General features: G+C 42.2%; 1 protein-coding gene across 2 annotated transcripts in view; it reads left to right on the top strand.

Annotated features, from left to right (window-relative positions):
* Nucleotides 1-15,681, top strand: part of LYN (LYN proto-oncogene, Src family tyrosine kinase) — a 101,658-nt gene that overhangs the window by 74,566 nt on the left and 11,411 nt on the right. For both annotated transcript variants that reach the window (XM_073583982.1, XM_073583981.1), the window contains exons 7-10: nt 9,233-9,382; nt 9,852-10,004; nt 12,832-13,014; nt 13,418-13,494. In XM_073583982.1, the coding sequence (XP_073440083.1) occupies nt 9,233-9,382; nt 9,852-10,004; nt 12,832-13,014; nt 13,418-13,494 (563 nt within the window). The remainder of the gene's footprint in view (nt 1-9,232; nt 9,383-9,851; nt 10,005-12,831; nt 13,015-13,417; nt 13,495-15,681) is intronic.

The following is a 15,681-nucleotide window of genomic DNA, read 5'->3' as shown; positions in this document are numbered from 1 at the left end:
CCCGCTGCCACGGGTGAGAGCGAGGGCCGAATATGCCCTTGCGAAGGCTCTCTTTGATGTACTCTTTCATAGCTTGGCGCTCAGGCCCGGACAAATTAAACAAATGAGCCTTGGGTAATTTGGCTCCAGGTACTAAATATATAGCACAATTAAATAGTCTATGTGGTGGGAGCGCCTCAGCCTTGCTTTCGGAAAATACGTCTTCAAAGTCTCTCAGGTACTCTGGAATTACCCTCCAGACTGACAGACGACACAGGTACAGATCTTATCGGATTGACAAAAGGAACCGGGTTACAACACAGACCATTATCATTACATCCCCATCGGATGATCTGCCCCTTCACCCAATCAATGAGAGGATTGTGGCGTTGCGACCAGCGCATCCCCAATACCAGTCCTGCAGGCAGATTATTCATAATATAACAACTTAACTTCTCCACATGAGTGGAACCCATTTTCATAGAAAAAACTTCAGACATAAGGCAAATTCCATCCCGGGTAAGAGGGAATGAATCAACAGCCACAATTTTAACAGGGTCTTTTAACTTGACTGTCCCTATCTTATTAAGAGTCACAACTTGGGCATCAATCAGATTAATGGAGGAACCACAGTCAACAAAGGCGGTAGTCATAACAGGACCGCCAGCAAGTTCCAATTCAACCTGGAGCACCATCTTTGTACATGAGAAAAAATGTACCTAGGAGTCTGGACAACCTCTCGATTGCTGCCCAGACTCAGTCGTTTCTCTGATGGTTTCTCTGAAGAAGGGCAGGAGGGGCAATTCCTTTTCCAATATCCAGAGGCTCCACAGTAAAAGCATAGTAGGTTGTCTCTACGGTGCCTTCTCTCTTTCTCCTTAACCGAGACTGACCCAACCTCCATGGGCTCAGATTACAGGTGCAGTGTCACACAATTTGGGGTACAAGGGAGACTCTTGTTGCATCATTCCTCTAGCACGGAGTCTCCGGTCCATACGGACTGCCTGCATCATGGTATCCTCCAGGGTATCAGGGGGAGGATGTAATGCCAGAGCGTCCTGCAGACGGTCAGACAGGCCCCTGTGGAACAACCCCCTCAGCGTCGTCGTTCCAGGATACTTCGGCGGTCCAACGTCTAAACTCTGAGCAGAACCATTCATCAGTGTGCCTCCCCTGTGTCACACTCATCACCATATCCTCTGCCAGACGCACTCTATCAGGCTCATCATAAATGTGCCCCAGAGCCTCAAAGAACAAATTCACGGACATACGTTCAGGAGCAGAGGAAGAGAGAAAGAAAGCCCATGCCTGTGGAGCCCCCCGAAGTAGAGAAATGACGACCCCCACCCTCTGGAATCATCCCCGGAGGAGCGGGGCCTCAGAAAAAAAAAAAAGCTTGCATCCTTCTCTGAACGACCTGAACTCCCTTTTATCCCCTGAGAAAGGGTCTGGCAATTTGACTGGAGATTCGGGGGATGCCAATGACACATCTCTATCTCCAGCACTAGAAGCCCCTGCAGTGACAGCCCCCTGCACAGTATCCACCAACTGTTGCTGGGTATGAGCCATCGTGCGCTGTTCCACATTAAGTTTGTGGAACATTTGGGTCGGGTGCTTGACCTGATCAGCCAAAGCTTGTATGGGATCCATGAGGATAACACACTTTTTTTTTTTTTTTTCTTCAGAGAAAAAAAAAACTGAAATGGTCAGCTATAATGTCAGGAACATTGCAATGCACTTGCTCACTGAGCCAGTGCGCGTGTCCTGAGTACAAAAACATGGCTCAAAGATACCTGTGGAGCGGGCAGCAGCGGTGACTATGCATGCTCCAGGACCTGAACCACGTGACTGCTGGTGGCGTGGCCTAAGCTCCACAGAGCTAGGAGCTGCAGGGAAACTCCTAGAAAGGTAACTACAGGACAATGTTACCAAGGGGCATAGACAGAGACAGAAACCAGATCAAGTCGGGTCAAAGCACGAGATAGCGGGACAGTACCAAAGGGTTAGACAGAGCGAATAGTCGGGACGTAGCAATAGATCAGAAAACCAGAACGGGCAATGGACGGTACAATAGGGACGAGCTGCAACGGAGTAACAATAGCCAAGCCAGGAGGTCAGAACCGTAGAAGACAATAGTAACAAAACGAGAGACGGAATACAGAGTGAGGGAACAGGCCGGGTCATACACGGGAATCAAACAAGCAATGCAGAATACACGCACACCAGGGGGGTCAGTCAGACACACAGCCAGAATAACAGTATAGCTGACAGAGAATGCTAGTCTGGAGTGAGTATAAATACCCCTCCCAGTTCCAAAGAGAGGCCGGCAAAAGTTAACCCTGTGAGAACAGGACATTAACCGTGTCCTAACCATGACACCCATGCTGTAATGTATACTCCTTTGCTTCCTCCCCTGCCCAGTCAATCACGGCTATTGCACAGTACAAAGCAGAAGCCCATTTATAAGATTATCTCAGCACAGGAACTTTTTTTCAACACTTCCAGTTGTGGACCTTATTCCAAGAACTACACATTGAAATATACTTTGTTCATGGGAAAAACCCTTTAAATGTATATACATGTACTTTTTTTGGGGGGTAAAGTGTAATCCTTTTTTTTTTCCCAGTAGCACAATCTGTAAGGCTACGTTCACATTGCATTTAACTAGCCCGTTCAACGCATAGCGTTGACGGGCTGGTTAAACGGTATAGCATAACGGACGCTGCAGTCCGCGTCCGAGACTCCGTCACTGAATGACGGCACATCGTGAACGCATGCCGCTTTACGTTATGCGTCGCGATGCGCCCGACAATGGGGGTCAATGGCAGCGTTAACGAACTGCATTACACCGCGTTATGCCACGGTGTAACGCAGTCCGTCTAACGGACTGCCATAACGCAGTGTGACCCCGGCCTTAAAGATTAAAAAAATTGAAATCTTGCACCTTTCACACTGGCCACTGGTGCCTTTTTAGACAATAATCTCATATTTCAGGAAACAACAAATGTACATAGGGGCTCAGTCTGGTCATTGCAGCTATCTTTTGTATTGAAACATTTAATGAGAAAAGATCATTGTGAAGGGTAAGCTGTAACATCGGCTACTTTGATTGGTAGTGTTATCAGCTGTGTATAAAGGTGTTACCTGTCAATGTAATCATGCCACTAACAATGAGTCTGCTGAAAACTTTCTAAAAGGAGAGAAATATGAGTCTAAAAAAAAAAAGCTAGTAGTCAGTGAAAATTGCAAAATTACATCATAGGTCAGGAAGGGACTCACGATCTATGACGTAAACTTACATCACAGCATTTACAGGCGTAGCAGCAGTGCCTACGCGATCGCCGCCAGAAACTTGGTGTAATTGATAGCTGAGATTCACACCACCCTATGCCATTTAACCCCCGAAATGCTGCGATCGATATCTATCGCTACATTTAGTAGAGGGAGGAGGCTCCCTTCTGATCAACGCCCCCACAATTTCATTGCGAGAGCCTGATAGTTGCTATGACAACTTGAAGTCATCATTATGACCTCCAGGTCTGCCAGCTATGGTGGCCTTGTTAGACCATACCAGGAGCATAGTCTAAGTGGCTTCTGTCGGTACAGTACTAACATGTATATTGCATTGCAATGCATTGTACCAGCGATCAGAGTAATGAAAGTTAAAGTTCCATAGAGGGACTAAGTAAAAAAGTAAAGTAAAAAAAAAAGTTTAAAAAAAACATTTTTTTTAAAAATCCCAAAATAAAAGCCAAAAAATGTAAGAAAAATCTATGAAAATTTGTTCAAGAGTCAAATAACGCTCCTTCCCTTCCAAGTTTCACAATGTGGCTAAGCAGTATTGTACAGCCAAATATGGGTTATTGCCACATAAATCTGGGGCTAAAACAAAATTTTTGTGATAAAAATGTAACTATTTTTTTCTTAACCGTCCAATGATATAAAATTTAGTGACATACCCATGGTGTCAATATGATCGCTGCACCCCTAAATGACTTCATTGAGAGGTGTAGTTTGTAAAATGGGGTCACTTATAGAAGGTTCTGCTGTTCTGGCACCTCAGAGGCTCTTCTAGTGGGTCATTACACCAGCAAACCATAACAAAATCTGCACTATAATATTTTGTTACATATCTTTTGTTGGCAATGACAGAGGTCAAACGTTTTCTGTAAGTCTTCACAAAGTTGGCACACACTGTTGGTGGTATGTTGGCCCATTCCTCCATGCAAATCTCCTCTAGAGCAGTGGTGTTTTCGGCCTGTCGCTGGGCAACACAGACTTTAAAATCCCTCCAAAGGTTCTCTATGTGGTTAAGATCTGGAGACTGGCTAGGCCACTCCAGGATCTTCATATGCTTCTTACGAAGCCACTACTTCGTTGTCCTGGCGGTGTGCTTAGGATCATTATCATGCTGAAAGACCCATCCACGTTTCATCTTCAATGCCCTTGCTGATGGAAGGAGGTTTACACTCAAAATCTCACGGTACATGGCTCCATTCATTCTTTCATTTAAACGGATCAGTCGTACTAGTCCGTTTGTAGAGAAACAGCCCCAAAGCATGATGTTTCCACCCCCATCCTTCACAGTAGGTATGGTGTTCATTGGATGCAACGCAGCATTCTGTCTCCTTCAAACACGACGAGTTTTGTTTTTACCAAATAGTTCTACTTTGGTTTCATCAGACCATATGACATTCTCCCAATACTATTCTGGATAATCTAAATGCTCTCTAGCAAACTTCAGATGGGCCCGGACATGTACTGGCTTAAGCAGGGGGACACGTCTGGCACTGCAGGATCTGAGTCCCTGGCGGCGTAGTGTGTTATTGATGGTAGCCTTTGTTACAGTGGTCCCAGCTCTATGCAGGTCATTCACTAGGTCCCCCCGTGTGGTTCTGGAATCTTTGCTCACCGTTCTTTTGGTCATTTTGACCCCACGGGGTGAGATCTTGTGTGTGGAGCCCCAGATCGAGGGAGAATTTTCAGTGGTCTTGTATGTCTTCCATTTTCTTATTATTGCTCCCACAGTTGATTTCATCACACCAAGTTGCTTGCCTATTGCAGATTCTGTCTTCCTAGCCTGGTGCAGGGCTACAATTTTGTTTCTGGTGTCCTTCGACAGCTTTTTGGTCTTCACCATAGTGGAGTTTGGAGTGTGACTGTTTGAGGTTGTGGACAGGTGTCTTTTATACTGATAAAAGTTCAAACAGGTGCCATACTCATAGGTGCTCATTACTATAGGTAATGAGTGGAGGACAGAGGAGCCTCTTAAAGAAGAAGTTATAGTTCTGTGAGAGTCAGAAATCTTGCATGTTTTTAGGTGACCAAATACTTATTTTCCACCATGATTTGCAAAATAAATCTTGCCAAATCAGACAAGGTGATTTTCTGGATTTGTTTTCTCATTTTGACTCTCATAGTTGTGGTCTGCCTATGATTTCAATTACAGGCCTTATCTTTTTAAGTGGGAAAACTTGCACAATTGGTGGTTGATTAAATACTTTTTTCCCCACTTTAGGGTATTGGCACACAACAAACTGATATACAATTTTTCCTCTTAGCTCTTATAAAAATTAAAACTTTGAAGCTAAAACAAGATTTTACTGGTAAAAAATGTAATTATTCTTTCCAATGGTATAAAAGTTTGTGAGGCACATGTGTCAATATGCTGACTGCACCCCTAGATGAATTCATTGAGAGGTGTCGTTTGTAAAGTGGGGTCACTTATGTTGGGGGTATACGTTTCTGGCATGTTGGGCTCTGCCAGTGTGACATGCCACCCTCAAACCATTCCAGCAAAATCTGCACTCCAATATGCTGCTCCTTCCCTTTTGAGCTTTGCACTGTGCCACAAAAGTAGTTTTCAACCACATGTGGGGTATCTGTGTACTCATGAGAAATTGTGTAACATATTGTACTATTTCTTTTCTCCTATTATCCCTTCTGAAAATTAAAAACTTGGGACCAAAGCAACATTTTAGGGGAAAAAAATGGTTATTTTCTATTTATTCAGCCTAATATTATACAATTATGTGTAACTCCTGAGGTTTAAAAATGCTGACTACACATCTAGATGAATTTCTCAAGAAGTGTAGTGATTGGCCCCAACAAGAGCTCTGCAAACGCAACATGCCGTTCGCTATCTATTCCAGACAATTTTGCTCTACAAAAGTCAAATGGCACTCCTTCACTTCCAAGCGCTGCCGTGCACCCAAACAGTAGTTAGGCTAGTTTCACACTAGTGTATTTTCCATGCAGCACACGGCGACGCTAAGCCCCGCCCCCTGCCTACCCCATCCGGTCATCGTCGCCTACTATCGCATACGGCCGCATGCGATCTGCGCACCCTATCTTTAGCATAGGGTGCGCAGACCGTGCGCTAGTAGGATTTTAGCGTGCGCTGCGCACTTTTGAAGGTGCGCCAAGCGCGCCAAAATGCAACATGGTGCATTCGGCGCACACGGGCGCACATTCAAAAGTGCGCAGCGCACACTAAAATCCTACTAGCGCACGGTCTGCGCACCCTATGCTATAGATAGGGTGCGCAGATCGCATGCGGCCGTGTGCGATAGTAGGCGGCGATGATCGGATGGGGCAGGCAGGGAGCCGGCAGGGGGCGGGGGTTAGCGGCTCCGTGTGCTGCATGGAAAATAAGCTAGTGTGAAACTAGCCTTATCCACTACATATGCAGAATCTGTGTACTCAGGAGAAATCACAGGAACAGATTGTATGGTACATTTTCTCCTGATACCCTTGAGAAAATGAAACATTTGGGACAAAACCAACATTTGTGTGGGAAAAATCTAATATAAAAATATATAGTTTTTCATTTTCACGACACACCCTCAAACCAGTCCAGCAAAATCTGAACTCCAATATGCCACTTCTTCACTTCTGAGCTTTGCACTGTACCTCAAATGTAGTTTTCAACCACTTACGAGGTATTGGTATCGGCGTACTTAGGAGGAATTGCACAACAAATTTTCTACTGTTACTTTTGTGAAAATAAATTTGGGGCTAAAATAACATTTTTGTTGGAAAATGTGATATTTTTTTTTTCTTTTTGTCACGGTTCTACATTATAAAATTCTGTGGAGTAGCTGTGGTTTCAAATTGCTCAACACCGCCTCTACTAATTCCTTGAAGGGTGTAGTTTCCAAAATGGGGTCACGTGGAGGTTTTCTACTGATTAGGCACATCAGGGGTGTCCGCTATCTATTCCAGCCAATTTTGCACTCCAAAAATTAAATGGTGCTCCTTCCCTTCCAAGCTCTGCCATGCGACCAAACAGTAGTTTGTTTACCATATATGAGGTATCGGTGCACTCAGGAGAAATAACGCAACAAATTTTGGGGTCCATTTTTTCCGGTTGCATTAAAATTTGGGGCTAAAGCAACATTTTTATGGGGAAAAGTAACATTTTCATTTTTTCCTTCCAAACTGCATCAATTCCTATGAAACACGTAAAGGGTTAATATATGTATGTAATGTGGTTTCAAGCACTTTGAAGGGTGCAGTTTTTAGAATGGTGTAACCTTTGGATATTTCCTGTCATATAGGCCCTCAAGCCACTTCAAATGTGATGTGGTTCGTAAAATAAAATTGGGTTAACAAATTTAGTTGGAAAAATGAGACATTGCTAATCAACTTTTAACCCTTCTAACTTCATAAGAAAAACAAATTACGTTTTAAAAAATAATGGTAATGTAAACTAGACATGCGCTAACTGTTATATTAAATATTTTGTGTGATATCACTATCTGGATTAAGGCCATAAAAAATAAAAGTTGAAAAATGAGAAATTTTTAAACTTTTCACCAAAATTCCATTATTTTCACAAAAAAACGCAAAAAACAAAATAAAAAGATCAGTCGATCTAAATTTGCCACTAAGGCAGAGTACATTGTGTCAGGAAAAAAAAGTCTAATAATCATTTGGATATATTAAAGTGTTCCAGAGTTGTTACCACATAAAGTGACACTGGTCAGAACTGTAAAATTTGGCCGGGTCAGGAAGGTGAAAACAGGCTGGAGTTGTGAAGGGGTTAAACTAATTCTGTTAGCCTGGCTGAACCACAATGTGTGCAAGGTCTCTATACATTAATCCTGTGATGTGGTAAACAAGTATGCATTTGGCTGACTACAGTTAAGTATAGGGGTGCCCATCTGTTCAGGTGCTCCAGAAGTGACATGACTTGTCTCATTCATTAGATCACAAATATTATGCTGGAGCAAGTTACCAGATATTTTCAGGGAAATGTCCTAATTACTTTTACCCTATATACAAATGCAGTATTAAAGGAGGAATTGTATATCTTTAGTTTTGTAGTGCTCTGTTCAACAGGTTGCATTACTTAAAGGGAATCTGCCAGTAGGATGAACCCTCCTAAGCCTTCTATATGGGCATGAAGGTCATAGGAAGCTGAATTAAATTATACCTTGACACCTTTTTCTTATATATTTAAGTTACCTCTTCCAGGCTCTAGGGCGGATGCTGCCTGGAAGATAACTCTGCCTCCAGAGCTTATTTTACATGAATGGGAGTTACCAGTGTGAAATATGTAACTAACACAGAACAGGAGAAATGAAACTTGTCTTCTGACAAACACATTTTTTGCTGCTCTCTCAGCTCTGCTGTATTGCAACAATATTGCAGCCCTATCTGCTTGTGAGATGGAAGCTGAGAGGAACCTGCAGATGTGTCAGGTATAATCACACACAGCTCTGCAGTGAGATCAGGAGAGCAGAGAGTGGCCATTACACATCACACTGGTAACTCTCCTTCATGTAAAATAATCTCTGGGGTCAGAGTTATCTTCGGGGCAGCGTCTTCCCCAGAGCCTGGAAGAGGTCATTTATATGAAGTGATAAAAGATGATTTATCCGCAAGACATCTGATATGAGGCAAACAGAGATCACTCTCCTCAGCAGCCTATAACCTGTATGCCCATATTAATCGTTTAGATGTGGTGACAGATTCTCTTTAACAAAAACAGATTGTATTTACAGCTTATATGTTGTATTATCATCTGGGTTTCTTTTTTTATATCCTCACTTGACTTTCTAAGGATGTGCAGCCAATTTCCTTACAGCATAGTACATGATGAATCTCAGAACAGTAGAGCACTATCGCTTAGTATTATCTGCCTATGGGGTTATATGCGCCACATGTGAGATCAGGCCTACAGTTCATCTGCTGTCAGATACTGTTGTCCAGCTAACTTAGTGTAAACCCATGTTTGTCTCCTTATCAGGCAGCTACTCCTTGTCAATAAGGGATCTTAGTGCAGAGTCCGGTGATGTCATCAAGCACTACAAAATCAGAACCCTCGACAATGGCGGATTTTACATTTCTCCCAGGATTACATTCCCGTGCATCAGTGACATGATCCAGCATTACCAAAGTGAGTGATTTATGGTCATATTTTATGTGAACCTGCCTTGTTCAATAGATAATGTGAATTGTGCAGTAAAGTTGGTTTATGGTTCTTAGTACAGTTTAATATAAAATAACTTTGGAAGTGACTCTGTAGATGTGTGCTGTGCTCTCTCACACAATGCGTGCAGATTTTTTTTTTTTGCTTCCACTTTTATACTGTCTCATAAAATAGAAAGCATGTCATTTCGCCCTTCTTCAATGATCTCAATCTGTTGACCTCTTCCAAGAGGTAGCTGAAGATCCTTAATACCCACCAGTACTATGCAATACATATGAATGTCTAGTAGTCGTCAGTCATTTGATTTTTTCACAACAAAGGCCCAAAATTTACGGGCTATGATATTTTTTGACACAGAGTTCTAGAGTTCATCAATTTTTCAAGCTCTATGCCTCTTTCTTTGATTTTTGAACCATTGTCTATTTTGATGTTTTAGAACAAGCAGACGGCCTATGCAGGAAATTAGAAAAACCCTGTTTTAGTCCCAAACCTCAAAAGCCATGGGATAAAGATGCTTGGGAGATTCCAAGAGAGTCAATTAAACTAGTGAAGAAACTTGGAGCTGGACAGTTTGGCGAAGTCTGGATGGGTGAGTGTGCAAACATATTTGGAAATGCTTACAAAAATGCAGCAATGAAAACAATAAAAATGCAGTAATGCTAAAAGCAAGCACATGGCCGGGGACTATAGCTAGAGAAACGACTAGTCCGGCTCCACCCCAGATGGCTTTAACCAGCTCCATTATAGGTGATGGGTCATTCCCATAGTGAGAGACCTGTCAATCACCTTGCAGCGGCGCTGGGAGAAGGCTAGGGGTGTAGATGGACTGTTCTGGTCTCCAGTTGAATCTTTAAAGTATTTGTCTGAAACACTTGACAATTTCAGAGAAAAATAGCTGTTTGCAGTTGGATATATGTTAAAAGAGGCAATTCTAAAACCTATGAGAGGTTGTGGAATCCCTGGCTACAATACGGTACAGTTAACTGATGGGAATGTGCTATATTTTACAATGCTGGTGTTGTGGATAGACCATTAATACCCGGACATAGGAACATTTCTGTTTTGTATGGTTTGATTGACAATATGGGTAAAAAGGATGACTAATGGTAAATTACGGTGTAAGAGAAATCTTATGGAGAAAAGAATTATATAAGCTGTCTACATGGGGGGGTGGGGGGGTGGGAACAGGGATGTTCAATTTGTAAATCTATTGTTTGTGGAAGATTTACTGTATATTCTGTATTTTGAATTCTGATTAATAAAAATCTATTTGATAAAAAAAAAAGATTTTTAATAAATTTAGTAGGTTGCAGGTAGAGTAGTGTTTCAATATCTGAATTTGTAGAAGGTAAAGTTGGGTGAGCGTCAAAAAAAAAAAAAAAAAATTACTTTTGGAGGCATTATGCCATTTGTAAAGTCTGTGTGAGACATTGGCCTGACTGCCAAAATGAAAGATTGCAGATATAACTCCTCTAGTAAATTAAAAGTATTCCAGCAATGCATCCAAGTGGCATATCCTACAAGGGCTAGCTAATGGCAACTTTTATGACTACATCATATATAGGATGTGGCAGAGCTCAGAAACATGGCACCTAGTGTTCCTCAAACATTCATACAAGTGAAATTCTTTGAACAATACCTGTGCCTTTATGACTACCATGAGTCAAATGCAGCAATCAATAAAACATTAAGAATCGTATTAATATAGAAGATAAGAGAGGAGTCTAGTTATCTGTTCACCAAATTCTAACTGTGAAGCACGGCCTGATTGATCCAACCACAGAAGAGGTGAATGGCCTGTAATACTTATACGTAAGTTCCTCCTAACCCATCTGCCCATTCAGCTCTTAAGATGCAGATAAAGTGGCCAACTCCTTAAATTTTTACACTGGCCTAATCCGCAATTTTAAAGAAAAGTATACATTTTGTGACCAGCCCAGAAACCAATGGAGCACGGCCATAAACCTACCTAAAAATGATCCGCCATGTGAAAGACTGATATCATATACTTTGCACAGCAGGGCGTACTTGATGACTACGATGCCTGATATGGGTGCGCGTGAGGTCACTTTCACAAACTACTATTTTGGTCAGTACTGTGCATCAGTATTTGTAGCCCACAGCCAGGGAACTTAATGGAAAGATTTCCACCTTTTTCTATGTTTGCATCCTTTTCTGGTTTTTGGCTTACAAACACTGGTGTAGAACATTGATCAAAATATGAAAGTGGCCTTAAAGTAAAAAAAAAAACGTAATCTGGAAAGGCTGAGAACCATGAAATCAAATTGTCGTCAACATGCATCAATATTTTGAATATGATTTTCTTACCAAATGCCAATGTAAATGACAGATTTGAAGGTAAATGATGCAGTCTCATTAGGAAGTATTATAATTAACAAGCATGAAAATATTATTAATATCCTGATAATGAGGTTAACATAATAATGAAGATAAAGGTATCTCTTATTAAAAAACCCAAAGTCTGTATTGGAATGTAAAGGACACTCACTGCTTCGTCCTTTCAACATTTACAGAACAGGAAATGACTTGGGCAGTTTTGCAAATAGTCTGAAATATGAGTTTCAAGATGTTTCCTTTTGCTACGTATAGAGGTTGGCGTTCTACACAAAATATTGTGTCATTTATGTTGCTTTATTAGGGCATGTGGACCTCATGGGGGGTGGTCCCATATTGTATCCCAGCATCTCTCATTCTGACAGACTTGAATTGTCTTTGTAATCACAAGCAGCTGGTTATCAAGATGGCAGCCATGTAAGGCCGGTTTCACAATTCAGGCTTTCGGTATCTGGCATGGTGCGGCGAAAAACCGGACTGCCGGATCCGGCACCTGTTACGACCAGATCCGGCTTTTTCCCCATGCTGTTTCATTGGTGCCGCATTGCGCCGGATGGCAATGTGGCGCGTCCGTTTTTTTCCGGATCCGGAGAAAATAGCCGGTCTGGCGTCTGGGGAAAAAACGTTGCATGCAACGTTTTTTTCCCAACGCCGGACCGGTTTTTTGCACTGCGCATGCCCGGAAACCTTCTCTGCCAGGAATATATCCAGCAGAAAGAAGGATCCGGTGTCTGCATTTGCGGCCGGATCTGGTAGTCCGGTTTTTCGCCGCACCATGCCGGATACCAAAAGCCTGAAATGTGAAAGCGGCCTAAAACAACCTTCAAACCTCAATGGCTGCTGTAGGGAAAATGCCTGCTGGTGGTGGCTTTCCCTGGCAAAAGACGCTATTTGCCGAGTGTACCGGCAGGAAGATGAGACAGCATCATTTTAGTGCACTCCTCCGTTGGGTTGCAATGTGTTTTGTGTTGTATGTTCTAATACTTCAATTCTAACACTTTTTCCAAGTACCCATAACTTTATTTTTTAATTTCTGCTCATCTTTCTATGTTCCACTTTAGGTTTTTATAATAACAGTACAAAAATCGCAGTTAAAACCTTAAAGGCTGGATCCATGTCTGTAGAAGCATTCATGGAGGAAGCCAACTTGATGAAGACACTCCAACATGACAAACTAGTGAGACTTTATGCTGTGGTCACTAAAGAAGAGCCAATTTACATTATTACGGAATATATGGCAAAGGGTAAGTATTCTGTCAAAGAAGTCACAATTCTAAAAACCAGAACCGAGTACTGAACCTGATACATTAATATGTATTTACTTCATTTACTAAATAATGTAACTATTTAGTATGTTATATACTTTATATTAAAGGAGTTTCAGATTGGCTTCTATTCATGGGAACAGGCTCTGCAGTACTCGGCAGCGTCCATTACACTTACAACAGGGCTGTGCAGTGCAGCTATGATCGGACCAAATAGCAGCAGGTCTGCCAGATGTCGGACCTCCACCAGTCCGATATTGATGACAAATCCACTGGTCATCAGTATCATATGAACTTCCACCCCCTTTCATTTTCTGTATACTATAGCCACAATGTGTTATCATTGATTAATCTCTTTTTTTTACCTCTTGTTATTTATCAGGAAGCCTTCTAGATTTTCTCAAGAGCGATGAAGGTTCTAAAGTTCTTCTTCCAAAGCTGATTGACTTCTCTGCTCAGGTATGCATAAATATGGTGCCCGCATTATGGCGTTTCATGCAATCTTGTGGACTGCTGTTGTCATGAAGGTGTTGAGTTGTTGTTTTTTTTTTTTGTTTTTTTTTAATTTAACGCTGCAGTGGTGTCACTAATCTTAGTTCCCTGCACTTAGTCTCATACGTACCAGCCGCCATCTTTTCTGTTTTCGATGCCACTTCTGCCGATCTCTGGCAGTTTGTGACCTGCCGGATCTCACCAGCGTTTGTTGGGTGATCCGGAAGTCACAACTCAATGTAAGGTTATGGGAGCCGATATGAGGCCAGATCGAGGCTCTGCTAGACTTAGATTGAGAGCGTTTGACCATTGCCTCTGACTTTCAGTCTGTCAGACGTTGCGGTCACAAGATAGCGGCTCGAGACCAGAGCGGCACAGGGAACAGATGAAGATGGCAGCTGGTAAGCAAAATATCAGGCTCAGTTACCATGTGTTAGTGGCAGCACTCCAGCGCTGAGATAAGAAAAATGCTGATGTGGTGCTTTGAATAATAGAAAATCTATTGCAAAAATGTATCTTATCAATCTAGCACAACCTTACTATGTGTAGAACTGGCTTATACTTTGTATGGTTGTCATATGGTTTGTAAGCCACTCCTACTTAGCGGCTCCCAGTTCAGACTCCTAATGCTGAGTCAGAATAGAAGCCCCCCATCTTGGGGACTAGGCATTTGATATATTTCCTGAATCATTTAGATGTGCCATGAACATCTAAGGGCTTGTTTAAACTATACAACCTGCTGTGTTGAAAACAACCAATCGGCTACATATTAGCCGATCAGTGATCATTTAATATCTTGTTAAGACAGGCAGATCACATCTCCCATTCACACAGAATTATCAGTAATAGATCGTTCTTTGTGAATAGAGCACATACTATTTACATAGGACGGGCGGCACGGTAGCTCAGTGGCTGCAGCCTTGCAGCGCTGGGGTCCTGGGTTTGTATCCCACAAAGAACAACATCTGCAAAGAGTTTGTATGTTCTCCCCGTGTTTGCTTGGGTTTCCTCCGGGTACTCCGGTTTCCTCCCACATTCTAAAGACATACTAATAGGGAATTTAGATTGTGAGCCTCATCGGGGACAGTGATGATGATGTGTGCAAACTGTAAAGCGCTGCGGAATATGTTAGCGCTATATAAAAATAAAGATGATTATTATTATTATTATATTATTATTATTAAACATAGGACAATGTGCTGCTGAGAATGGCTATTCTTTTTTTAAGCCAATCTTTTGATCATTTTACCCAAAAAGCATTTTGCTCTTTGATTTGGTGATGGTCTGGCTGTTTATACCCCACAATTAATAGGAAATGAGCATTTCTAGGAATTTTCGTTCCCAATGATCCTGAGGTATAAATGCACACTAATGGTATGTGCACACAACCACTTTTTCAAGACCCCCTTGAACCCATCAAGTTTTTCAAACAGAACACTCTTCAGGAAAAACGCAGACGCTGTTTTCCCTTCACCCATGACACAACACCTAAGAGAGGGATCCGCCCACCAAGGACAGGAAACCTACTGAAATAAAAGGGTGGCATCTCTCCCCCGTATCAGTTGGTTTTCCTGTCCTTGATCGGAACCTTGTGCTGAGATACGGCTGTGAAGGATAAAAGGGGTACAAGGTCCCACTTCCTAATGCAAGCAGCAGACAGTCTCTTTCAGCTGGCAGAGCAACACCTTCTGTCCCTAACAGCGCTGTACATAAAGGGTATGGAGAACACCAAGGCAGACTTCCTGAGTCACAACAGGCTGAAATAAGGGGAATTGGTTCCTAAACTCCCAGGTGTTTCAGCAGTTAGTTAATTCATGGGGGTGCCAGAAACAGACTTGCTTGCCAACAAACAGAACAGGAAACCGAAAAAATTCTGGAAAATGAGAAAAACCAGCACCAAACAACTTAAAACATATACATTTTCAAGCTCACTTGGAGAACCAGCAGTGTACGACTTGCAAAATCCCCGGTGTAACACCTGAAATGATCAGCATCATACAAAGTCCAGGCCAAGGAGGAAAAAAATAGGTAGCACTCTGTGATGCAGTAAAACAATCATTTCTGTATTCAATGCGAAACGGGTTCAGAAGCGTCTGATCGACGCAAAACGGCCATCAGCCTCCACTGCACCTGTTCCCCTGCATCCATGTATTA

Source organism: Dendrobates tinctorius, unplaced genomic scaffold (assembly GCF_039654945.1).
Source record: "Dendrobates tinctorius isolate UK_male_01 unplaced genomic scaffold, ASM3965494v1 ptg000082l, whole genome shotgun sequence".
Classification (NCBI taxonomy): domain Eukaryota; kingdom Metazoa; phylum Chordata; class Amphibia; order Anura; family Dendrobatidae; genus Dendrobates; species Dendrobates tinctorius.
This window is presented reverse-complemented; position numbering and strand designations above follow the sequence as displayed.